The sequence below is a fragment of the Eleutherodactylus coqui genome, chromosome 1, assembly GCF_035609145.1.
Source record: "Eleutherodactylus coqui strain aEleCoq1 chromosome 1, aEleCoq1.hap1, whole genome shotgun sequence".
Classification (NCBI taxonomy): domain Eukaryota; kingdom Metazoa; phylum Chordata; class Amphibia; order Anura; family Eleutherodactylidae; genus Eleutherodactylus; species Eleutherodactylus coqui.
This window is the reverse complement of record NC_089837.1, coordinates 5133043-5160039: the sequence shown is the minus strand read 5'-3', so window position 1 is coordinate 5160039 and position 26997 is coordinate 5133043. Positions and strand designations below refer to the sequence as shown.

General features: G+C 60.2%; 1 protein-coding gene across 2 annotated transcripts; it reads right to left on the bottom strand.

Moving 5' to 3' along the window:
• Window positions 1–7733: 7733 nt before the first annotated feature.
• On the bottom strand, window positions 7734–26743 carry EIF2B4 (eukaryotic translation initiation factor 2B subunit delta). Of its 2 annotated transcripts, XM_066594348.1 has the most exons (14): window positions 26619–26743; window positions 24407–24444; window positions 24196–24328; window positions 23890–24108; window positions 20531–20610; window positions 20402–20440; window positions 20136–20227; window positions 19952–20066; window positions 19791–19867; window positions 19395–19497; window positions 19193–19320; window positions 18778–18955; window positions 17340–17520; window positions 7734–7974 (listed from the first exon to the last, which is right to left on the bottom strand). In XM_066594348.1, the coding sequence occupies exons 1-14, from the start codon at window positions 26638–26640 to the stop codon at window positions 7775–7777; spliced, it is 1605 nt and encodes a 534-aa protein (XP_066450445.1). In that variant the 5' UTR covers window positions 26641–26743; the 3' UTR covers window positions 7734–7774. The 2 variants fall into 2 exon arrangements, with proteins under 2 accessions (XP_066450445.1, XP_066450446.1); XM_066594349.1 differs by lacking the exon at window positions 20402–20440 and having other exon boundaries at window positions 26619–26741.
• Window positions 26744–26997: the final 254 nt, after the last annotated feature.

Sequence of the window (26997 nt, the reverse complement as noted above, 5' to 3'; positions counted from 1 at the left end):
GGCTCTCTCAGACCCGGGCCATTTGTAGGCTCTCTCAGACCCGGGCCATTTGTAGGCTCTCTCAGACCCGGGCCATTTGTAGGCTCTCTCAGACCCGGGCCATTTGTAGGCTCTCTCAGACCCGCGCCATTTGTAGGCTCTCTCAGACCCGCGCCATTTGTAGGCTCTCTCAGACCCAGGCCATTTGTAGGCTCTCTCAGACCCTGACCATTTGTAGGCTCTCTCAGACCCGCGCCATTTGTAGGCTCTCTCAGACCCTCGCCATTTGTAGGCTCTCTCAGACTTGCGCCATTTGTAGGCTCTCTCAGACCCGCGCCATTTGTAGGCTCTCTCAGACCCTGACCATTTGTAGGCTCTCTCAGACCCGCACCATTTGTAGGCTCTCGCAGACCCGCGCCATTTGTAGGCTCTCGCAGACCCGCGCCATTTGTAGGCTCTCGCAGACCCGCGCCATTTGTAGGCTCTCTCAGACCCGCGCCATTTGTAGGCTCTCTCCGCCCTGCAGTGAAGCGACCAAGGTTAGAACTAACGAGTCGGCAGTATTTGGGGGATTTCCATCTCCACTGCTCACAAGCCACAACGTCATTGCGTGCCGGAGGCTCCTGGGTGCGCACAACGTATTGTAGAACTCTAAGATGGTTTTTGTAGAGCAGAAAGAGAAAACATCATTTCTGCTGTTTTGGGTTTTTTACGGCGTTCATCATGAAACATAAAGGAGGGGATACACTTGTATCTGCGGGGCGTACCATTACCATACCATAACGGAGGGGATACACTTGTATCTGCGGGGCGTACCATTACCATACCATAACAGAGGGGGTACACCTGTATCTGCAGGGCGTACCATTACCATACCGGAGGGGGTACACCTATATCTGCAGGGCATACCATTACCATACCATAACGGAGGGGGTACACCTATATCTGCAGGGCGTACCATTACCATACCATAACGGACGGGTACACTTGTATCTGCGGGGTGTACCATTACCATACCATAACGGAGGGGATACACTTGTATCTGCGGGGCGTACCATTACCATACCATGACGGAGGGGGTACATTTGTATCTGCGGGGCGTACCATTACTATACCATAACGGAGGGGGTACACCTGTATCTGCAGGGCGTACCATTACCATACCATAACGGAGGGGGTACACCTATATCTGCAGGGCGTTCCATTACCATACCATAACGGAGGGGGTACACTTGTATCTGCGGGGCGTACCATTACCATAATGGAGGGGATACACTTGTATCTGCGGGGCGTACCATTACCATACCATAACGGAGGGGGTACACTTGTATCTGCAGGGCGTACCATTACCATAACGGAGGGGATACACTTGTATCTGCGGGGCGTACCATTACCATAATGGAGGGGATACACTTGTATCTGCGGAGCGTACCATTACCATACCATAATGGAGGGGATACACTTGTATCTGCGGGGCGTACCATTACCATACCATAACGGAGGGGGTACACCTATATCTGCAGGGCGTACCATTACCATACCATAACGGAAGGGGTACACCTATATCTGCAGGGCGTACCATTACCATACCATAACGGAGGGGGTACACTTGTATCTGCTGGGCGTACCATTACCATACCATAACGGACGGGATACACTTGTATCTGCGGGGCGTACCATTACCATACCATAATGGAGGGGGTACAAATGTATCTGCAGGGCGTTCCATTACCATACCATAATGGATGGGTACACCTGTATCTGCGGGGCGTACCATTACCATACCATAACGGGGGGGATACACCTATATCTGCAGGGCATACCATTACCATACCATAACGGAGGGGGTACACCTGTATCTGCGGGGCGTACCATTACGATACCATAACGGACGGGTACACTTGTATCTGCGGGGCGTACCATTACAATACCATAACGGACGGGTACACTTGTATCTGCGGGGCGTACCATTACTATACCATAACGGAGGGGGTACACCTGTATCTGCAGCGCGTACCATTACCATACCATAATGGAGGGGGTACACTTGTATCTGCGGGGCGTACTATTACCATACCATAACGGAGGGGGTACACATGTATCTGCAGGGCGTACCATTACCATACCATAACGGAGGGGGTACACCTTTATCTGCGGGGCGTACCATTACCATACCATAACGGAGGGGGTACACCTATATCTGCAGGGCGTACCATTACTATACCATAACGGAGGGGGTACACCTATATCTGCAGGGCGTATCATTACCATACCATAACAGAGGGGGTACACTTGTATCTGCGGGGCGTACCATTACCATACCATAACGGACGGGATACACTTGTATCTGTGGGGCCTACCATTACCATACCATAATGGAGTGGGTACAAATGTATCTGCAGGGCGTTCCATTACCATACCATAACGGATAGGTACACCTGTATCTGCGGGGCATACCATTACCATACCATAACGGACGGGTACACTTGTATCTGCGGGGCGTACCATTACCATACCATAACGGAGGGGGTACACCTGTATCTGCAGGGCGTACCATTACCATACCATAATGGAGGGGGTACACCTGTATCTGCAGGGCGTACCATTACCATACCATAACGGAGGGGGTACACCTTATCTGCGGGGCGTACCATTACCATACCCTAACGGACGGGTACACTTGTATCTGCGGGGCGTACCATTACGATACCATAACAGAAGGGGTACATCTGTATCTGCGGGGCGTACCATTACCCTACTGGAGGGGGTACACCTGTATCTACGGGACGTACCATTACCATAATGGAGGGGGTACACCTGTATTTGCGGGGCGTACCATTACCATACCGGAGGGGGTACACCTGTATCTGCGGGACTTACCATACCATAACGGAGGGGGTACACCTATATCTGCGGGGCGTACCATTACGATACCATAATGGACGGAATACACTTGTATCTGCCGGGCGTACCATTACCATACCATAACGGAGGGGGTACACCTGTAGCTGCAGGGCGTACCATTACCATACCATAACGGAGGGGGTACACCTATATCTGCGGGGCGTACCATTACCATACCATAACGGAGGGGGTACACCTGTATCTGCTGGGCGTACCATTACCATAACGGAGGGGGTACACCTGTATCTGCGGGGCGTACCATTACCATACCATAACGGAGGGGGTACACCTGTATCTGCTGGGCGTACCATTACCATACCATAACGGAGGGGGTACACTTGTATCTGCTGGGCGTACCATTACCATAACGGAGGGGGTACACCTGTATCTGCGGGGCGTACCATTACCATACCATAACGGAGGGGGTACACCTGTATCTGCTGGGCGTACCATTACCATACCATAACGGAGGGGGTACACCTGTATCTGCTGGGCGTACCATTACCATAACGGAGGGGGTACACCTGTATCTGCGGGGCGTACCATTACCATACCATAACGGAGGGGGTACACCTGTATCTGCGGGGCATACCCATACGATACCAACATTATATATATACGTTTTACGTGTTTCTTGGAGATTCTCATGTTGCCTCGCTGCCTTCACAGCCATTTCTATGTTGTCCCGGCGCCATGTAACGATGGGCTGTAATTGTTATTGGTACCATTTCGGGGTACAGACGGCTTTTTTGATCACTTTTATTGCTTGTTTTGAACAGACTACTTGTCCCGCGCTCTGAACCCCTAATAACAACCATCTTCATTTGTATCGCGCCACCCTCATGCCACGGCACCAATAGTTATCACCGTTACCTCCCCCCCCCCCGCTGCACACTGAGGCTTACTCTGTTATCACTGTTACCCCCCCCCCCCCCCCCCCGCTGCACACAGGCTCTCTCTTCTCACCGTTACCCCCCCCCCCCCCCCGCTGTACACTGAGGCTTACTCTGTTATCACCGTTGAGCCGCCAGAATGGTCTTCGTAAATGTGTCCAATATGGAAGGAGGACTATCCTAATCTGCTGGAGGAGAGGATGGAGAGGATGGAGAGCATGGCCAAAGGTAGGCCAACCTTGGAGAAATGTGGTGAAGATGCTGCAGAACATCCAGAACCAGCTGAGATTGTGAAGGTAACCAGACAATACATTCTGCTGGAGCCCCTGGAAGCATTAGAAGGTCAGACCTGGGATGAGGATAGCCGTGTGAAGTTGGGAATGCAGCGGTCAGGGAGTGAAGATGGTGTGTCTGGTCTTCTGAGCTCACAAGGAAAGTCTCAGCTGAAGCTTACAGCTGCCGTCGCCCCGGCAGTAACTTAATAGATCTAAACACACTTAAACAGAAAACTCTTAAACAGAAACAAAATATGTGTCATTCTTAAGACTTTTGGCCAAGCCTGTAGTCAGGAGGATGAGCTGTGATCTCCTCTATTATACCAGGATGATCTGAAGAAGGGAAGATGGCCAGCAGCTCGTCGCAGCGACAATTGTGCTTGAGACAATCACGGCTAGTGAACGGAGGTGGAGTGGCCGGGGGAGCGCTGGGGCCACCTACCTCCATTCACAGGAAGCAAGCAGTCGTGTAGAAGCGATACTACCCGTTTACACGGCCCGGGCCAGTGAGGAGTCTTCTGCATGCAGCAACCGAAGGAGAGGGGAATGAATATTCGTTTGGCAGCACTTATACCTGATGATAGGCGCCCAGATCACGCCGGATACATCAATGATTTATGGGCCCCCTTATGAAAGGGCCCAACTGTGAGCCTCCGCAAAATCTATAGCCACGCTGCGCTGGGCGATCCGCGGGGAGCCTCCGCAAAATCTATAGCCACGCTGCGCTGGGCGATCCGCGGCGAGCCTCCGCAAAATCTATAGCCACGCTGCGCTGGGCGATCTGCGGGGAGCCTCCGCAAAATCTATAGCCACGCTGCGCTGGGCGATCCGCGGCGAGCCTCCGCAAAATCTATAGCCACGCTGCGCTGGGCGATCCGCGGCGAGCCTCCGCAAAATCTATAGCCACGCTGCGCTGGGCGATCCGCGGGGAGCCTCCGCAAAATCTATAGCCACGCTGCGCTGGGCGATCCGCGGGGAGCCTCCGCAAAATCTATAGCCACGCTGCGCTGGGCGATCCGCGGCGAGCCTCCGCAAAATCTATAGCCACGCTGCGCTGGGCGATCCGCGGCGAGCCTCCGCAAAATCTATAGCCACGCTGCGCTGGGCGATCCGCGGCGAGCCTCCGCAAAATCTATAGCTGCGCTGGGCGATCCGCGGGGAGCCTCCGCAAAATCTATAGCCACGCTGCGCTGGGCGATCCGCGGGGAGCCTCCGCAAAATCTATAGCCACGCTGCGCTGGGCGATCCGCGGCGAGCCTCCGCAAAATCTATAGCCACGCTGCGCTGGGCGATCCGCGGCGAGCCTCCGCAAAATCTATAGCCACGCTGCGCTGGGCGATCCGCGGCCTTCTTCAAAATTTCATTTATTTCTGCAGCAGAAAAAACCTGCATTGTGTGAAAATGTGTAAAATCCCCTGCGCCGGCCTCGGAGGTAAATAGTACCGCTTCCTGCCGCTGACCGCCTGTAGACTGTGCCGGAGGACGACCGTGTGGGCCGGCGTGGAGTCAGCAAGGAGGGCTTCCTGAGGTTGTGGATGTGAGCAGAGCGTGGGAGGTGGAGAAGTCCTGACTAGACCCGCAGCAGGACGGCTGGAAGCTCAGGAAGTCCGACCCAAGACCAGGACAGCCTCGTGAAGTTGGGAATGCACGGCCGACACATCAGGTGAGGATGAGTGGGGGTGTCAAAGGGGAGGGGCCAGAGAGTCAGGGGACTTCAGGCCTTCTGAGATGATTGTAAGCCCAAACATCCGAGCTGGACGGGTTACACCGCAGTACGCAGGCGGAGCTGCAGTTGCAGATTTCCAGATCAGACTCCACAGCTCTGGCTGCAGGGCGCCCGGGGAGCGTGATATATACGCAGGTAGCCTGCGGCTTGCTGTGCGTCCTGTTCCCTCACACAGGAGGTAAACACACATTGTTCCCGGCGCAAGTGGATGAGGTTCAACCAACAGCGCAGTCTGCAGATTCCGAAGCCGCAGCGTCTATTTATGGTCGGAAAACCGTGAGCCGCGGCGGCTAAAGAGTTAAAAAAGACCGCTGGAAAATAAGCCAAACACTGCCGTTACAGAAGCGTTCTGGCTGCAGCGACGGACTGACGCTCCCTGGAAACCGGCCTTTGTTGAGTTTGTCAGTGTGATGGGCAGGAACGATTGGACCGCAACACGACGCGGCGCAGGAACGACCGGACCGCAGCGCGGCGCAGGAACGACCGGACCGCAGCGCGGCGCAGGAACGACCGGACCGCAGCGCGGCGCAGGAACGACCGGACCGCAGCGCGGCGCAGGAACGACCGGACCGCAGCGCGGCGCAGGAACGACCGGACCGCAGCGCGGCGCAGGAACGACCGGACCGCAGCGCGGCGCAGGAACGACCGGACCGCAGCGCGGCGCAGGAACGACCGGACCGCAGCGCGGCGCAGGAACGACCGGACCGCAGCGCGGCGCAGGAACGACCGGACCGCAGCGTGACAAGGGCCACGGCGCAAGAACGATCGGACCGCAGCGCGACGCGGGCCACGCCGCAGGAACGATCGGACCGCAGCGCGACGCGGGCCACGCCGCAGGAACGATCGGACCGCAGCGCGACGCGGGCCACGCCGCAGGAACGATCGGACCGCAGCGCGACGCGGGCCACGCCGCAGGAACGATCGGACCGCAGCGCGACGCGGGCCACGCCGCAGGAACGATCGGACCGCAGCGCGACGCGGGCCACGCCGCAGGAACGATCGGACCACAGCACGCCGCAGGAACGATCGGACCACAGCGCAACGCGGGCCACGCCGCAGGAACGATCGGACCACAGCGTGACAAGGGCCACGGCGCAAGAACGATCGGACCGCAGCGCGACGCGGGCCACGCCGCAGGAACGATCGGACCGCAGCGCGACGCGGGCCACGCCGCAGGAACGATCGGACCGCAGCGCGACGCGGGCCACGCCGCAGGAACGATCGGACCGCAGCGCGACGCGGGCCACGCCGCAGGAACGATCGGACCGCAGCGCGACGCAGGCCACGCCGCAGGAACGATCGGACCACAGCACGCCGCAGGAACGATCGGACCACAGCGCAACGCGGGCCACGCCGCAGGAACGATCGGACCACAGCGCGACGCAGGAACGATCGGACCACAGCGCAGGAACGACCGCACCGCGCGGTCGTGGTCCGGTCGTCTCCGCGCTGCGCTCACATCGCTCAAGCAGATTCATGGCACTTCTGCAGGGGAAACCCTTCAAAATCCGCAACACAACCATGAGTGGATGGCGGCGCAGACTTGTCCTCCCGCCGCCGTTTCGGCATCATAAACAGACGCTGCAGATGTCAGAGCCGACAGGGAAAAAATCTGTTATCTGTTAGACTTGTAAAAGAGACCCCGGCGGGTGGAGGGGGGCCCGGCTGACCGCGGCTGGAGGGGGGGGGCCCGGCTGACCGCGGCTGGAGGGGGGGCCCGGCTGACCGCGGCTGGAGGGGGGGCCCGGCTGACCGCGGCTGGAGGGGGGGCCCGGCTGACCGCGGCTGGAGGGGGGGGCCCGGCTGACCGCGGCTGGAGGGGGGGGCCCGGCTGACCGCGGCTGGTTCCTCGTCTCAGGGTCCGTGGCTCTGTGCCCCCAATGCCACAGCGGACAGCTGCCAATCTTATCTCCCCCCCCCCCCCCCCCCCCCCATATATACACCAGTAGAGACGGCTACAGAGCAGACACATGTTTAATAACACCAGGACCCCCGTCCTACTGCTCCCCGCTCTTCACCCGCAGCACAACGGGCACAGACGTGCAGGGGATCATGCCAAGGTCCGTGATCACCAGATCCACCAGGTCCGGGGGCGTCACGTCGTACACCAGGTTCAGCAGCCGCAGCCATTGGTTATCCTCCCACTCATTTAATGGACATCGGCCCTTCCGGGTCACAATCAGGTCATCAGGGTCATCTGTAGGATGGAGACAGAACCGAGGAGGGTAAGTGGGGCTGTACCTCTACCTGCCCTTCATCACCCCCATGGCATCAGCATGTACCTCTACCTGCCCTCTATCGCCCCCATGGCATCAGCATGTACCTCTACCTGCCCTCTATCGCCCCCATGGCATCAGCATGTACCCCTACCTGCCCTCTATCGCCCCCCTGGCATCAGCCTGTACCTCCCCCTGCCCTCTATCGCATCAGCATGTACCTCTCCCTGCCCCATATCGCCCCCATGGCATCAGCATGTACCTCTACCTGCCCTTCATCACCCCCATGGCATCAGCATGTACCTCTACCTGCCCTCTATCGCATCAGCATGTACCTCTCCCTGCCCCATATCGCCCCCATGGCATCAGCCTGTACCTCTCCCTGCCCCCATGGCATCAGCATGTACCTCTCCCTGCCCTCTATCGCCCCCATGGCATCAGCATGTACCTCTCCCTGCCCCATATCGCCCCCATGGCATCAGCCTGTACCTCTCCCTGCCCCCATGGCATCAGCATGTACCTCTCCCTGCCCTCTATCGCCCCCATGGCATCAGCATGTACCTCTCCCTGCCCTCTATCGCCCCCATGACATCAGCATGTACCCCTACCTGCCCCATATCGCCCCCATGGCATCAGCATGTACCTCTCCCTGCCCTCTATCGCCCCCATGGCATCAGCATGTACCTCTCCCTGCCCCATATCGCCCCCATGGCATCAGCATGTACCTCTCCCTGCCCCATATCGCCCCCATGGCATCAGCATGTACCTCTCCCTGCCCCATATCGCCCCCATGGCATCAGCATGTACCTCTCCCTGCCCTCTATCGCCCCCATGACATCAGCATGTACCTCTCCCTGCCCTCTATCGCCCCCATGGCATCAGCATGTACCTCTCCCTGCCCTCTATCGCCCCCATGACATCAGCATGTACCTCTCCCTGCCCTCTATCGCCCCCATGACATCAGCATGTACCTCTCCCTGCCCTCTATCGCCCCCATGACATCAGCATGTACCTCTGCCGTCACTCCCCACTAATGCAATGCATACAGAAAACAATAGGTCAGCACTTCCAACCACTCAGTTAAATGTAAAGCTGCGATGAGTACAGTACCAGGACAGGATACCCTCCTCCCCCACTATTTCACACACACAGCTCGAGTACAGTACCAGGACAGGATACCCTCCTCCCCCACTATTTCACACACACAGCTCGAGTACAGTACTAGGACCACACACACACACACACACACACACACACACACCTCAAATACAGTACCAGGACCACACACACACACAGTGCAGCTCGAGTACAGTACCAGGACCACACACACACACAGTGCAGCTCGAGTACAGTACCAGGACCACACACACACAGTGCAGCTCGAGTACAGTACCAGGACCACACACACACAGTGCAGCTCGAGTACAGTACCAGGGCCACACACACACAGTGCAGCTCGAGTACAGTACCAGGGCCACACACACACAGCGCAGCTCGAGTACAGTACCAGGACCACACACACACACAGCGCAGCTCGAGTACAGTACCAGGACCCCACACACACACAGCACAGCTCGAGTACAGTACCAGGACCCCACACACACACACAACGCAGCTCGAGTACAGTACTAGGACCACACACACACACAACGCAGCTCGAGTACAGTACCAGGACCACACACACACACACAGCGCAGCTCGAGTACAGTACTAGGACCACACACACACACACAACGCAGCTCGAGTACAGTACTAGGACCACACACACACACACACAACGCAGCTCGAGTACAGTACTAGGACCACACACACAGCGCAGCTCGAGTACAGTACCAGGACCACACACACAGCGCAGCTCGAGTACAGTACTAGGACCACACACACAGCGCAGCTCGAGTACAGTACTAGGACCACACACACACACAGCGCAGCTCGAGTACAGTACCAGGACCACACACACAGCGCAGCTCGAGTACAGTACTAGGACCACACACACAGCGCAGCTCGAGTACAGTACTAGGACCACACACACACACAGCGCAGCTCGAGTACAGTACCAGGACCACACACACAGCGCAGCTCGAGTAAAGTACTAGGACCACACACACACAGCGCAGCTCGAGTACAGTACCAGGACCACACACACACAGCGCAGCTCGAGTACAGTACCAGGACCACACACACACACAGCACAGCTCAAGTACAGTACCAGGACACACACAGAGCGCAGCTCGAGTACAGTACCAGGATCACACACACCCCACATACAGTACCAGGACCACACACACACACAGCGCAGCTCGAGTACAGTACCAGGACCACACACAGCGCAGCTCGAGTACAGTACCAGGACCACACACACACAGCACAGCTCGAGTACAGTACCAGGACACACACAGAGCGCAGCTCGAGTACAGTACCAGGACCACACACACACAGTGCAGCTCGAGTACAGTACCAGGACCACACACACACAGCGCAGCTCGAGTACAGTACCAGGACCACACACACACAGCGCAGCTCGAGTACAGTACCAGGACCACACACACCCCACATACAGTACCAGGACCACACACACACACACAGTGCAGCTCGAGTACAGTACCAGGACCACACACAGCGCAGCTCGAGTACAGTACCAGGACCACACACACACAGCACAGCTCGAGTACAGTACCAGGACACACACAGAGCGCAGCTCGAGTACAGTACCAGGACCACACACACACAGTGCAGCTCGAGTACAGTACCAGGACCACACACACACAGCGCAGCTCGAGTACAGTACCAGGACCACACACACACACACACACACACACACACACACACACACACACACACACACAGCGCAGCTCGAGTACAGTACCAGGACCACACACAGCGCAGCTCGAGTACAGTACCAGGACCACACACACACAGCGCAGCTCGAGTACAGTACTAGGACCACACACACAACGCAGCTCGAGTACAGTACTAGGACCACACACACACACAACGCAGCTCGAGTACAGTACTAGGAACACACACACACACCTCAAATACAGTACCAGGACCACACACACACACAGTGCAGCTCGAGTACAGTACCAGGACCACACACACACAGTGCAGCTCGAGTACAGTACCAGGACCACACACACACAGTGCAGCTCGAGTACAGTACCAGGGCCACACACACACAGTGCAGCTCGAGTACAGTACCAGGGCCACACACACACAGCGCAGCTCGAGTACAGTACCAGGACCACACACACACACAGCGCAGCTCGAGTACAGTACCAGGACCCCACACACACACAGCACAGCTCGAGTACAGTACCAGGACCCCACACACACACACAACGCAGCTCGAGTACAGTACTAGGACCACACACACACACAACGCAGCTCGAGTACAGTACCAGGACCACACACACACACACAACGCAGCTCGAGTACAGTACTAGGACCACACACACACACACACACAACGCAGCTCGAGTACAGTACTAGGACCACACACACAGCGCAGCTCGAGTACAGTACCAGGACCACACACACAGCGCAGCTCGAGTACAGTACTAGGACCACACACACAGCGCAGCTCGAGTACAGTACTAGGACCACACACAGCGCAGCTCGAGTACAGTACCAGGACCACACACACACAGCGCAGCTCGAGTACAGTACTAGGACCACACACACACAGCGCAGCTCGAGTACAGTACCAGGACCACACACACACAGCGCAGCTCGAGTACAGTACCAGGACCACACACACACACAGCACAGCTCAAGTACAGTACCAGGACACACACAGAGCGCAGCTCGAGTACAGTACCAGGATCACACACACCCCACATACAGTACCAGGACCACACACACACACACAGCGCAGCTCGAGTACAGTACCAGGACCACACACAGCGCAGCTCGAGTACAGTACCAGGACCACACACACACAGCACAGCTCGAGTACAGTACCAGGACACACACAGAGCGCAGCTCGAGTACAGTACCAGGACCACACACACACAGTGCAGCTCGAGTACAGTACCAGGACCACACACACACAGCGCAGCTCGAGTACAGTACCAGGACCACACACACCCCACATACAGTACCAGGACCACACACACACACACAGCGCAGCTCGAGTACAGTACCAGGACCACACACAGCGCAGCTCGAGTACAGTACCAGGACCACACACACACAGCACAGCTCGAGTACAGTACCAGGACACACACAGAGCGCAGCTCGAGTACAGTACCAGGACCACACACACACAGTGCAGCTCGAGTACAGTACCAGGACCACACACACACAGCGCAGCTCGAGTACAGTACCAGGACCCCACACACACACACACACACACACACACACACACACACACACACACACAGCGCAGCTCGAGTACAGTACCAGGACCACACACAGCGCAGCTCGAGTACAGTACCAGGACCACACACACACAGCGCAGCTCGAGTACAGTACTAGGACCACACACACACACAGCGCAGCTCGAGTACAGTACTAGGACCACACACACACACAACGCAGCTCGAGTACAGTACTAGGACCACACACACAGCGCAGCTCGAGTACAGTACCAGGACCACACACACAGCGCAGCTCGAGTACAGTACTAGGACCACACACACACACACACAGCGCAGCTCGAGTACAGTACCAGGACCACACACACACACACACAGCGCAGCTCGAGTACAGTACCAGGACCACACACACACAGCGCAGCTCGAGTACAGTACCAGGACCACACACAGCGCAGCTCGAGTACAGTACCAGGACCACACACACACAGCACAGCTCGAGTACAGTACCAGGACACACACAGAGCGCAGCTCGAGTACAGTACCAGGACCACACACACACAGTGCAGCTCGAGTACAGTACCAGGACCACACACACACACACAGCGCAGCTCGAGTACAGTACCAGGACCACACACACACAGCGCAGCTCGAGTACAGTACTAGGACCACACACACACAGCGCAGCTCGAGTACAGTACCAGGACCACACACACACACACAGCACAGCTCAAGTACAGTACCAGGACACACACAGAGCGCAGCTCGAGTACAGTACCAGGATCACACACACCCCACATACAGTACCAGGACCACACACACACACAGCGCAGCTCGAGTACAGTACCAGGACCACACACAGCGCAGCTCGAGTACAGTACCAGGACCACACACACACAGCACAGCTCGAGTACAGTACCAGGACACACACAGAGCGCAGCTCGAGTACAGTACCAGGACCACACACACACAGTGCAGCTCGAGTACAGTACCAGGACCACACACACACAGCGCAGCTCGAGTACAGTACCAGGACCACACACACACACACACACACACACACACACACACACACACACACACACACACACACACACAGCGCAGCTCGAGTACAGTACCAGGACCACACACAGCGCAGCTCGAGTACAGTACCAGGACCACACACACACAGCGCAGCTCAAGTACAGTACCAGGACCACAACCACACACAGCACAGCTCTAGTACAGTACCAGGACACACACAGAGCGCAGCTCGAGTACAGTACCAGGACCACACACACACAGTGCAGCTCGAGTACAGTACCAGGACCACACACACACACACACACACACAGCGCAGCTCGAGTACAGTACCAGGACCACACACACACACACACACACACACACACACAGCGCAGCTCGAGTACAGTACCAGGACCACACACACACACAGCACAGCTCAAGTACAGTACCAGGACACACACAGAGCGCAGCTCGAGTACAGTACCAGGATCACACACACCCCACATACAGTACCAGGACCACACACACACACACACACACACACACACCTCGAGTACAGTACCAGGACCACACACACAGCGCAGCTCGAGTACAGTACCAGGACCACACACACACAGCGCAGCTTGAGTACAGTACAGTACCAGGACCACACACACACACACAGCGCAGCTCGAGTACAGTACCAGGACCACACACACACAGCACAGCTCAAGTACAGTACCAGGACACACACAGAGCGCAGCTCGAGTACAGTGCCAGGATCACACACACCCCACATACAGTACCAGGACCACACACACACACACACACACACACCTCGAGTACAGTACCAGGACCACACACACAGCGCAGCTCGAGTACAGTACCAGGACCACACACACACAGCACAGCTCAAGTACAGTACCAGGACACACACAGAGCGCAGCTCGAGTACAGTGCCAGGATCACACACACCCCACATACAGTACCAGGACCACACACACACACCTCGAGTACAGTACCAGGACCACACACACAGCGCAGCTCGAGTATAGTACCAGAACCACACACACACACACACACACACACACACACACACACACACACACACACACACAGCGCAGCTCGAGTACAGTACCAGGACCACAAACACACAGCGCAGCTCGAGTACAGTACCAGGACCACACACACACACAGCGCAGCTCGAGTACAGGACCAGGACCACAACCACACACAGCGCAGCTCGAGTACAGGACCAGGACCACACACACACACAGCACAAGTACAGTACCAGGACACACAAAGAGCGCAGCTCGAGTACAGGACCACACACACACACACACACACACACACACACACACACACACAGAGCACAGCTCAAGTACAGTACCAGCACCACACACACAGCGCAGCTCGAGTACAGTACCAGGACCACACACACAGTGCAGCTCGAGTACAGTACCAGGACACACACAGAGAGCAGCTCGAGTACAGGACCACACACACACACAGAGCACAGCTCGAGTACAGTACCAGGACCACGACCACACACAGCGCAGCTCGAGTACAGTACCAGGACCACGACCACACACAGCGCAGCTCGAGTACAGGACCACAACCACACACAGCGCAGCTTGAGTCCAGGACCAGGACCACAACCACACACAGCGCAGCTCGAGTCCAGGACCAGGACCACAACCACACACAGCGCAGCTCGAGTCCAGGACCAGGACCACAACCACACACAGCGCAGCTCGAGTCCAGGACCAGGACCACAACCACACACAGCGCAGCTCGAGTCCAGGACCAGGACCACAACCACACACAGCGCAGCTCGAGTCCAGGACCAGGACCACAACCACACACAGCGCAGCTCGAGTCCAGGACCAGGACCACAACCACACACAGCGCAGCTCGAGTACAGGACCAGGACCACAACCACACACAGCGCAGCTCGAGTCCAGGACCAGGACCACAACCACACACAGCGCAGCTCGAGTACAGGACCAGGACCACAACCACACACAGCGCAGCTCGAGTACAGGACCAGGACCAGGACCACAACCACACACACACACACACACACACACACACACACACACAGCACAAGTACAGTACCAGGACACACACAGAGCGCAGCTCGAGTACAGGACCACACACACACACACACACACACACACACACACACACACACACAGCACAGCACAGCTCAAGTACAGTACCAGCACCACATACACAGCGCAGCTCGAGTACAGTACCAGCACCACACACACAGCGCAGCTCGAGTACAGTACTAGGACCACACACACAGCGCAGCTCGAGTACAGTACCAGGACCACACACACAGTGCAGCTCGAGTACAGTACCAGGACCACACACACACAGTGCAGCTCGAGTACAGTACCAGGACACACACAGAGAGCAGCGCAGCTCGAGTACAGTACTAGGACCACACACACACAGCGCAGCTCGGGTACAGTTCCAGGACACACACAGAGAGCAGCTCGAGTACAGGACCACACACCCACACACACACACACACACACAGAGCACAGCTCAAGTACAGTACCAGCACCACACACACAGCGCAGCTCGAGTACAGGACCACACACACACACACACACACACACACACAGCACAGCTCAAGTACAGTACCAGCACCACATACACAGCGCAGCTCGAGTACAGTACCAGCACCACACACACAGCGCAGCTCGAGTACAGTACTAGGACCACACACACAGCGCAGCTCGAGTACAGTACCAGGACCACACACACAGTGCAGCTCGAGTACAGTACCAGGACCACACACACACAGTGCAGCTCGAGTACAGTACCAGGACACACACAGAGAGCAGCGCAGCTCGAGTACAGTACTAGGACCACACACACACAGCGCAGCTCGGGTACAGTTCCAGGACACACACAGAGAGCAGCTCGAGTACAGGACCACACACCCACACACACACACACACACACACACACACACACAGAGCACAGCTCAAGTACAGTACCAGCACCACACACACAGTGCAGCTCGAGTACAGTACCAGGACACACACAGAGAGCAGCGCAGCTCGAGTACAGTACTAGGACCACACACACACAGCGCAGCTCGGGTACAGTTCCAGGACACACACAGAGAGCAGCTCGAGTACAGGACCACACACCCACACACACACACACACACACACACACACACACAGAGCACAGCTCAAGTACAGTACCAGCACCACACACACAGCGCAGCTCGAGTACAGGACCACACACACACACACACACACACACACACACACACACACACACACACACACAGCACAGCTCAAGTACAGTACCAGCACCACATACACAGCGCAGCTCGAGTACAGTACCAGCACCACACACACAGCGCAGCTCGAGTACAGTACTAGGACCACACACACAGCGCAGCTCGAGTACAGTACCAGGACCACACACACAGTGCAGCTCGAGTACAGTACCAGGACCACACACACACAGTGCAGCTCGAGTACAGTACCAGGACACACACAGAGAGCAGCGCAGCTCGAGTACAGTACTAGGACCACACACACACAGCGCAGCTCGGGTACAGTTCCAGGACACACACAGAGAGCAGCTCGAGTACAGGACCACACACCCACACACACACACACACACACACAGAGCACAGCTCAAGTACAGTACCAGCACCACACACACAGTGCAGCTCGAGTACAGTACCAGGACACACACAGAGAGCAGCTCGAGTACAGGACCACACACACACACACACACAGAGCACAGCTCAAGTACAGTACCAGCACCACACACACAGTGCAGCTTGAGTACACATTTAATATCTGAAATAATATTGCACAACGGTGCCAGGAACCTCGCACTTCTCTGCCGCTGCTGCCTCCTGACATCAGCCCAACACACTTTCTGGTAAGATTATTTCTAGCTAAAAAGTGTCTTTAAGGCCAAAAATACGGCTGGGTAAACCGATGAGACTCCACCCACCGCAGCACACAGCCCGCCCCTTTAAGGCAGAGCAGAAGAGACGCTCTCACCCAGTTCATTGGAGACGAAGGAGTCGGTCTGGACCTTCTCGCAGAACTTGTAGGTCTCGCAGCACACCAGCACCGGCACGTTGTGGGCCTTGGCGATCAGCGCGATCTGGGAGGTCCCCACGCGGGACATGACGTATCCGTTCGCCAGCAGGGCGTGCGCCCCCAGGAACACCTTCGATACCTGAGTGTAAAACATCGCAATCAGAGCCCCGCCCCCGGGGCAGTCATGTGACCCTGCGTCCACCACCGCTAAAGATGGCTTATACTCCAGTCACCTCCGGAGCTTCTACTGCACCATGACACCCTGCAGTCACAGCCCAGCAGAAGACACGATGCAGAACACAGCCTGCAGCTCTGGATGTGACTGGAGTATAGACACGATGCAGAACACGGCCCGCAGCTCTGGATGTGACTGGAGTATAGACACGATGCAGAACACGGCCTGCAGCTCTGGATGTGACTGGAGTATAGACACGATGCAGAACACTGCCTGCAGCTCTGGATGTGACTGGAGTATAGACACGATGCAGAACACTGCCTGCAGCTCTGGATGTGACTGGAGTATAGACACGGTGCAGAACACTGCCTGCAGCTCTGGATGTAACTGGAGTATAGACACGATGCAGAACACTGCCTGCAGCTCTGGATGTGACTGGAGTATAGACACGATGCAGAACACGGCCTGCAGCTCTGGATGTGACTGGAGTATAGACACGATGCAGAACACTGCCTGCAGCTCTGGATGTGACTGGAGTATAGACACGATGCAGAACACGGCCTGCAGCTCTGGATGTGACTGGAGTATAGACACGATGCGGAACACGGCCTGCAGCTCTGGATGTGACTGGAGTATAGACACGATGCAGAACACTGCCTGCAGCTCTGGATGTGACTGGAGTATAGACACGATGCAGAACACTGCCTGCAGCTCTGGATGTAACTGGAGTATAGACACGATGCAGAACACTGCCTGCAGTTCTGGATGTGACTGGAGTATAGACACGGTGCAGAACACTGCCTGCAGCTCTGGATGTGACTGGAGTATAGACACGGTGCAGAACACTGCCTGCAGCTCTGGATGTGACTGGAGTATAGACACGATGCAGAACACGGCCTGCAGCTCTGGATGTGACTGGAGTATAGACACGGTGCAGAACACTGCCTGCAGCTCTGGATGTGACTGGAGTATAGACACGATGCAGAACACGGCCTGCAGCTCTGGATGTGACTGGAGTATAGACACGGTGCAGAACACTGCCTGCAGCTCTGGATGTGACTGGAGTATAGACACGGTGCAGAACACTGCCTGCAGCTCTGGATGTGACTGGAGTATAGACACAGTGCAGAACACTGCCTGCAGCTTTGGATGTGACTGGAGTATAGACACGGTGCAGAACACGGCCTGCAGCTCTGGATGTGAGTATAGGCAGACCCTCACCTCAGGCAGGATGTAGGAGATGGCGGTGATCAGGATGTAGGTGCAGTGGATGCCGCAGGTCACCAGCCTCCTCAGGGTCTCTCGGCCCTCCAGTCTTGGCCGACTGTCCACCACGATGACGCGAAATTTCTTGCCACTCTTGTGCGCTTCGCAGAGCGTGAAGCTGACCAGTGAGGAGCTGAGAAGAGATATACCGAGGGGGTCACCGCCAGGAGCCGCAGCTTGGGGACAAGGGGCAGTGGGGGAAGGGGGGGGGGGGGGGGGTCACCGCCAGGAGCCGCAGCCTGGGGACAAGGGCCGGGGATGGGGGGGTGTCACCGCCAGAAGCCGCAGCTTGGGGACAAGGGGCGGGGGGGGGGGGGGGTCACTGCCAGGAGCCACAGCCTGGGGACGGGTTGGCCAGCGCTCTACTCACCTGCCGAACACTAAGATGACGTCGTCCTCGCTGATCTTCTCTGCCGCAGACTTGGCGATGGCCTGAGCCGCCAGCCCGATCTTCTCATGGATGAAGCCATCGATACACTGATACAGGTGCGCCTTGGCCTGCAGGGGACAGTGAGGGGGGCCGCGTGACACCATGTCCTAGACCCCCTCCCCGCGGACCCCCCGACACTCACCTCATCCTCACTCATCTGACGGCTGATGTTAGAGATCTCCTTCTTTACATACTTGATGGCATTTCCCATACTGGCCGACAGGGGGCGACACTGATTCAGAAAGCTGTGGGGGGCACAAGCAGAAGTCTCTAATCAGGGCTGCACCAGCATGGCCCAACGTACTGGGCTCTACCACCAGCCCACTCCTCCTCCAGAGCCCCTCCCCCAATATAGTGGGCACCGCCCCTCCCCCACTGCAGTGGGCACCGCCCCTCAAGAACCCCACCTCCCTCCTGATCTAGGTTTCCCTCCCCACACAGACCCTTATTCCATCTCTGGGCAGCCCCGTGGCACGTGGACATGAGGTTGGTGGTGCCACCAGTGCCCACCAATCACCCCATGGCATAGGGTCCCCACCTGATGGCCGGCTTCAGCCTATTGACCAGGTCACGTGACAGCTCCTCATGGGCCGGAGTGGTATAGTCCCGGATCAGCTGTGGTACAAGAAGACAGCAGGTGAGTCATCGGGGAAGAAGAGGGCGGAGCTCCATGTTGCTGTGGGCGGAGCCTTATCTTACCTGTTTAAAGCAGTGTAATAACGCGATGCAGCGGGAGTTGGAGCCGGTGACGATGCCCTGCGAGTACCGGAGTCCGAGCCGCACCACGGCTGGGTGTATCCCGGAGTGAGGGATGCTGGGAGAGAACGGGGAGGGGTTAGTCCGGGGGTCTCGCTGGACGCTGCGCTGCCGGCGACATTCTCACCTCATCTGCTGGGTGAGGGGTATCCGGCGGCTGTACTGGTGGAGGTGGGAGAACAGGCTGACCTTCCTACCGTAGTCCTGGCGGCAAGGAACCTGCAGACACAGGGGGCAGTGAGAGCCGGCTCTACTCTAGTCACAGCCAGAGCTGCGTACATGCATGGACACTACAACTCCCACAATGCAGCACAGCAGAGCAGGCCAAATCATCCCTCAACCAATCACAGCACTAGAAGAGTTACACACACCCACAGCACACCGCTGACAAACCTCCAGGTCACGCCCATCCGTGACCCGCTCACCCCGAGCCTACCGTGGGGAAGAGAGGGCAATAATAAGATGAGTGCGCCCCCCGGTGGAGGAGAGCGGTTACACACCAGCACACCGCCGGGCGCTCACCTGCTGCCTCTCCAGCTTCTTTGCCAGTTTCTTCTGTGCAGCCGGATCATCAACGAGGACGTGCTCTGGAAGACGCTTCACTGCAGGAGAGACAAGCCGTCACCCGGGGGCCACAGGAGAGCAGCAGGGAGGAGAAGGGGGGGCCGCGGGAGAGCAGCAGGGAGGAGGGGGGCCGCGGGAGAGCAGGAGGGGGGCCGCGGGAGAGCAGGAGGGGGGCCGCGGGAGAGCAGGAGGGAGGAGAAGGGGGGCCGCGGGAGAGCAGGAGGGAGGAGAAGGGGGGCCGCGGGAGAGCAGGAGGGAGGAGAAGGGGGGCCGCGGGAGAGCAGGAGGGAGGAGGGGGGCCGCGGGACAGCAAGGAGGGAGGAGGAGGGGGGCCGCGGGACAGCAAGGAGGGAGGAGGAGGGGGGCCGCGGGAGAGCAGGAGGGAGGAGGAGGGGGGCCGCGGGAGAGCAGGAGGGAGGAGGAGGGGGGCCGCGGGACAGCAGGAGGGAGGAGGAGGGGGCCGCGGGAGAGCAGGAGGGAGGAGGGGGGCCGCGGGACAGCAAGGAGGGAGGAGGAGGGGGGCCGCGGGAGAGCAAGAGGGAGGGGGGCCGCGGGAGAGCAAGAGGGAGGGGGAGGGGGGCCGCGGGAGAGCAAGAGGGAGGGGGAGGGGGGCCGCGGGAGAGCAAGAGGGAGGGGGAGGGGGGCCGCGGGAGAGCAAGAGGGAGGGGGGCCGCCGGAGAGCAGGAGGGAGGGGGAGGGGGGCCGCCGGAGAGCAGGAGGGAGGAGGAGGGGGGCCGCCGGAGAGCAGGAGGGAGGAGGAGGGGGGCCGCCGGAGAGCAGGAGGGAGGAGGAGGGGGGCCGCCGGAGAGCAGGAGGGAGGAGGAGGGGGGCCGCCGGAGAGCAGGAGGGAGGAGGAGGGGGGCCGCCGGAGAGCAGGAGGGAGGCCGCCGGAGAGCAGGAGGGAGATGGAGGGGGCCCGCGGGAGAGCAGGAGGGAGATGGAGGGGGCCCGCGGGAGAGCAGGAGGGAGATGGAGGGGGCCCGCGGGAGAGCAGGAGGGAGGAGGAGGGGGGCCGCGGGAGAGCAGGAGGGAGATGGAGGGGGCCCGCGGGAGAGCAGGAGGGAGATGGAGGGGGCCCGCGGGAGAGCAGGAGGGAGGAGGAGGGGGGCCGCGGGAGAGCAGGAGGGAGGAGGAGGGGGGCCGCGGGAGAGCAGGAGGGAGGAGGAGGGGGGCCGCGGGAGAGCAGCGAGGAGAAGGGGGGGCCGCGGGAGAGCAGCGAGGAGAAGGGGGGGCCGCGGGAGAGCAGCGAGGAGAAGGGGGGGCCGCGGGAGAGCAGCGAGGAGAAGGGGGGGCCGCGGGAGAGCAGCGAGGAGAAGGGGGGGCCGCGGGAGAGCAGCGAGGAGAAGGGGGGGCCGCGGGAGAGCAGCGAGGAGAAGGGGGGGCCGCGGGAGAGCAGCGAGGAGAAGGGGGGGCCGCGGGAGAGCAGCGAGGAGAAGGGGGGGCCGCGGGAGAGCAGCGAGGAGAAGGGGGGCCGCGGGAGGGCAGCGCGAAGAAGGGGGGCCGCGGGAGGGCAGCGCGAAGAAGGGGGGCCGCGGGAGGGCAGCGCGAAGAAGGGGGGCCGCGGGAGAGCAGCGCGAAGAAGGGGGGCCGCGGGAGAGCAGCGAGGAGAAGGGGGGGCCGCGGGAGAGCAGCGAGGAGAAGGGGGGCCGCGGGAGAGCAGCGAGGAGAAGGGGGGCCGCGGGAGAGCAGCGAGGAGAAGGGGGGCCGCGGGAGAGCAGCGAGGAGAAGGGGGGCCGCGGGAGAGCAGCGAGGAGAAGGGGGGCCGCGGGAGAGCAGGAGGGAGGAGAAGAGGGGCTGCGGGAGAGCAGGAGGGAGGGAAGGAAAGAAAAACAGGGACTGCCCAAGGGAGAAGGAGGACAGGAGAAGGAAGGAGGATGACGAGAAGGCAGGAAAAGGAGGCAGAAGCCACAGAAGAGGAAAAAAAAAATTGTAGGGGGCAGGAGAGGAAAAAAGACAAAAAGGGGTCCACAGAAGCAGCAAAGACAATAAATGGGAAGGAGAAGACCGCGGGGCAGAGAAGGAGGAGGAGGCGGCGAGACGACGACCGCGGGGCAGAGGAGGAGGAGGAGGCGGCGGCGAAACGACGACCGCGGGGCAGAGGAGGAGGAGGCGGCGGCGAGACGACGACGACCGCGGGGCAGAGGAGGAGGAGGCGTCGGCGAGACGACGACGACCGCGGGGCAGAGGAGGAGGAGGCGTCGGCGAGACGACGACGACCGCGGGGCAGAGGAGGAGGAGGCGTCGGCGAGACGACGACGACCGCGGGGCAGAGGAGGAGGAGGCGTCGGCGAGACGACGACGACCGCGGGGCAGAGGAGGAGGAGGCGTCGGCGAGACGACGACGACCGCGGGGCAGAGGAGGCGGCGGCGTCGGCGAGACGACGACGACCGCGGGGCAGAGGAGGCGTCGGCGAGACGACGACGACCGCGGGGCAGAGGAGGCGTCGGCGAGACGACGACGACCGCGGGGCAGAGGAGGCGTCGGCGAGACGACGACGACCGCGGGGCAGAGGAGGCGTCGGCGAGACGACGACGACCGCGGGGCAGAGGAGGCGTCGGCGAGACGACGACGACCGCGGGGCAGAGGAGGCGTCGGCGAGACGACGACGACCGCGGGGCAGAGGAGGCGTCGGCGAGACGACGACGACCGCGGGGCAGAGGAGGCGTCGGCGAGACGACGACGACCGCGGGGCAGAGGAGGCGTCGGCGAGACGACGACGACCGCGGGGCAGAGGAGGAGGAGGCGGCGGCGGCGAGACGACGACCGCGGGGCAGAGGAGGAGGAGGCGGCGGCGGCGAGACGACGACCGCGGGGCAGAGGAGGAGGAGGAGGCGGCGGCGAGACGACGACCGCGGGGCAGAGGAGGAGGAGGAGGCGGCGGCGAGACGACGACCGCGGGGCAGAGGAGGAGGAGGCGGCGGCGAGACGACGACCGCGGGGCAGAGGAGGAGGAGGCGGCGGCGAGACGACGACCGCGGGGCAGAGGAGGAGGAGGCGGCGGCGAGACGACGACCGCGGGGCAGAGGAGGAGGAGGCGGCGGCGAGACGACGACCGCGGGGCAGAGGAGGAGGAGGCGGCGGCGAGACGACGACCGCGGGGCAGAGGAGGAGGAGGCGGCGGCGGCGAGACGACGACCGCGGGGCAGAGGAGGTGGTGGCGGCGAGAAGACGACCGCAGGGCAGAGGAGGCGGTGAGACGAAGACGGCGGGGCAGAGGAAGAGGAGGCGGCGAGACAACGACCGCGAGGTAGAGAAGGAGGAGGCTGAGAAACCACAGAGCAGGACTTGAGACATAGAGGTTGTGAAGGTGTCTCACCCATTTGGCTCTCAGCGGGCGGTGCCTTCACCTTGGTAGACGCGGGCGCGGCACTTTGCTCCACCTTCTTGCTCTGCTTCTGGACGCGCTCCGCTTCCTGTTTGGCTCTTCTCTCCGCTCGCAGCTCTGCCTTGGTCTTTATTCCAGTCTGCGCCTCAGATGTGACTGCAGGAGGAGGGGGACTGACAGGAACCGCAACAGAGGGCTGAGAAGATTCCACTGCAAGACCAAAGAACATGAAGCAAGGACCAAACTGTCACCCGTCCCCCACTTCTACTTCACAGTCATGAGGTCATTGGCACGCACCTTTCTGGGGGGCGCCGTCCTCCCCTCCTGCGGTTGCCACGGCCACCATCCCCTTCTCCTTGCTCTTCTTCTGCAGCTTCTTCTCCTTCCGCAGACGAAGCTTTTCCTCCTTGGAGAGCTCCTGACCCTTCAGCTGGACACAGTAAGGTACAAGTCACAGACAGCCTCCCCCCACGGTGATGAGATCAACCAGCGCCCCCCCAGGACGTACCTTACACTGCAGCGGCTCCGTCCTCCGCCGAGCTGCATCTGTTCAAGGGAAGAGGTACAATCAGCAGCAGCTCCACGGGGCGTAGACTGCGGCATGTAAAGGGGTCACAGAGGGGGGCGCTCCCTCCGTGATGTCATCGGCCCCCCGCAATGTACTGGAGGTCTGCCACGGCCTGTGAGCGCTACGACTAGGGATAAGCCTTGTGGTACGAGTACTGCAGTGTATTATCAGGGTGCCCGCAGCATCGCCGGTTCAAGTCCCCCGCAGGGACGAAAGACGAGGAAATACAGAGTATAAAAAATAGGAATGGAATCATTTTGGTGCGGTAATCGTACGCCCCGCAGAAAACACGAATCCGTGATCTATGGCGACACGAGCGGATGTGTGCCGCGTGTTCCGTGTGCGCTCCACACCCGTGTGATCCGCGCTATCAGTTACATGGCCTTGTGCTCACATCAGCGTGTCGGTAAGGTCCGCGGGCGCCGCGCTCTATGGGGGCCTGTCCGCGGGCGCCGCGCTCTATGGGGGCCTGTCCGCGGGCGCCGCGCTCTATGGGGGCCTGTCCGCGGGCGCCGCGCTCTATGGGGGCCTGTCCGCGGGCGCCGCGCTCTATGGGGGCCTGTCCGCGGGCGCCGCGCTCTATGGGGGCCTGTCCGCGGGCGCCGCGCTCTATGGGGGCCTGTCCGCGGGCGCCGCGCTCTATGGGGTCTATCCGCGGGCGCCGCGCTCTATGGGGTCTATCCGCGCCTGTACGCAGATAGAGAAAAACCAAGTGTACTGCGTAAAACAGTCTGTGAGAGCGCGGTACAATCTCGGGGACGCACGCAGGGTCTCAGCTGGCGGACCGCAAAGTATTTACGGACGTGTGACCCGCGAAACGCTGCGACACAAAGTGGGGGCAGAATTGGCGCTCCTCTCCCACTTACACATTGATAAGTCCTACAATACGTTATAAGCACCCAACAATGGCGCCGGGACCTCCAGCTCGCCGCGCAGAGAACGCCCCGCCTCCGCCGCGACCGGAAATACGGCTTAAAAAGTGTCGATGAAAATCAGAAAAAAATATCGGTCCCTTTTGGACCAAAATAGTAGCGTCACCAAGGGGTGCAGCAGCGGCGGGCCGGGGGGGGCCTGTGCTGTCCGCGGCGTGGGCCGGGGGGGGCCTGTGCTGTCCGCGGCGTGGGCCGGGGGGGGGGCCTGTGCTGTCCGCGGCGTGGGCCGGGGGGGGCCTGTGCTGTCCGCGGCGTGGGCCGGGGGGGGCCTGTGCTGTCCGCGGCGTGGGCCGGGGGGGGCCTGTGCTGTCCGCGGCGTGGGCCGGGGGGGGGCCTGTGCTGTCCGCGGCGTGGGCCGGGGGGGGGCCTGTGCTGTCCGCGGCGTGGGCCGGGGGGGGCCTGTGCTGTCCGCGGCGTGGGCCGGGGGGGGGCCTGTGCTGTCCGCGGCGTGGGCCGGGGGGGGGGGGCCTGTGCTGTCCGCGGCGTGGGCCGGGGGGGGGGGGGGGCCTGTGCTGTCCGCGGCGTGGGCCGGGGGGGGGGGGGGGGGCCTGTGCTGTCCGCGGCGTGGGCCGGGGGGGGGGGGGGGGCCTGTGCTGTCCGCGGCGGGCCGGAGGGGGGCCTGTGCTGTCCGCGGCGGGCCGGAGGGGGGCCTGTGCTGTCCGCGGCGGGCCGGAGGGGGGCCTGTGCTGTCCGCGGCGGGCCGGAGGGGGGCCTGTGCTGTCCGCGGCGGGCCGGAGGGGGGCCTGTGCTGTCCGCGGCGGGCCGGAGGGGGGCCTGTGCTGTCCGCGGCGGGCCGGAGGGCGGCCTGTGCTGTCCGCGGCGACGCTGCGGATGGAGGAATGTTAGACACCCGCTCCGTCTGGCGCCCGCGACCAGACCTCCTCCGATAGCCCCCGGGGGTCGGCCTCACAGCAGCGTGGGGTGAACACGGAGGATCTGCGGCCGCTGGTAAACCCGCCGCTTTCTACGCCAGGGTGAAGACGACCGCCCGGCGGTACAAGCAGTTATTACTGTAGGAAGTACCGCACTTGTATGAAAGTCGTGCCGTCACGGCCGTGGAAACAGAGCGGGGATACTGGGGGTGTCACCTCTGATGGCCCCTCAGCGCCGTCCCATCACTTCTGGCACAGCTATATATGTATAGTGACGTCACTGCTAGAGCTATATAATACACGGGGTATATACCGGGATGACGTCACTGCTGTAGTCATATATCTCACCCGGGTCTCCGCTCTCCTCCATGGTTGCTCTGCTCCCGGCTTTTCCGGTGTGGGCGGTCACAGCGCAGCCACGTGGTCGGAGGCCGCCATGTTACAGTAGGGCAAGACGCCGCTCACTGGTAGAGCGACCAATCAGCGAGGACGTAGGTGGCACGGCCCAGCGCGCAGCCGCCGCCATGTTTTGTTTGGGCAACAGTAAGCGTCTGGGCCACGTGATGATAATACGAGGCCCGCAGGATCTGATGTAATGAGCCGGGGATAGCGAGGGAGGAGCCGTGGGTGATGAGGGAGGAGCCATGCGTTATAAGGGAGGAACGGGGGAGGATGAGGGAGGATCCTTATGTGATAAGGGTTGAGCCGTGGAAGATGAGGGAGGAGC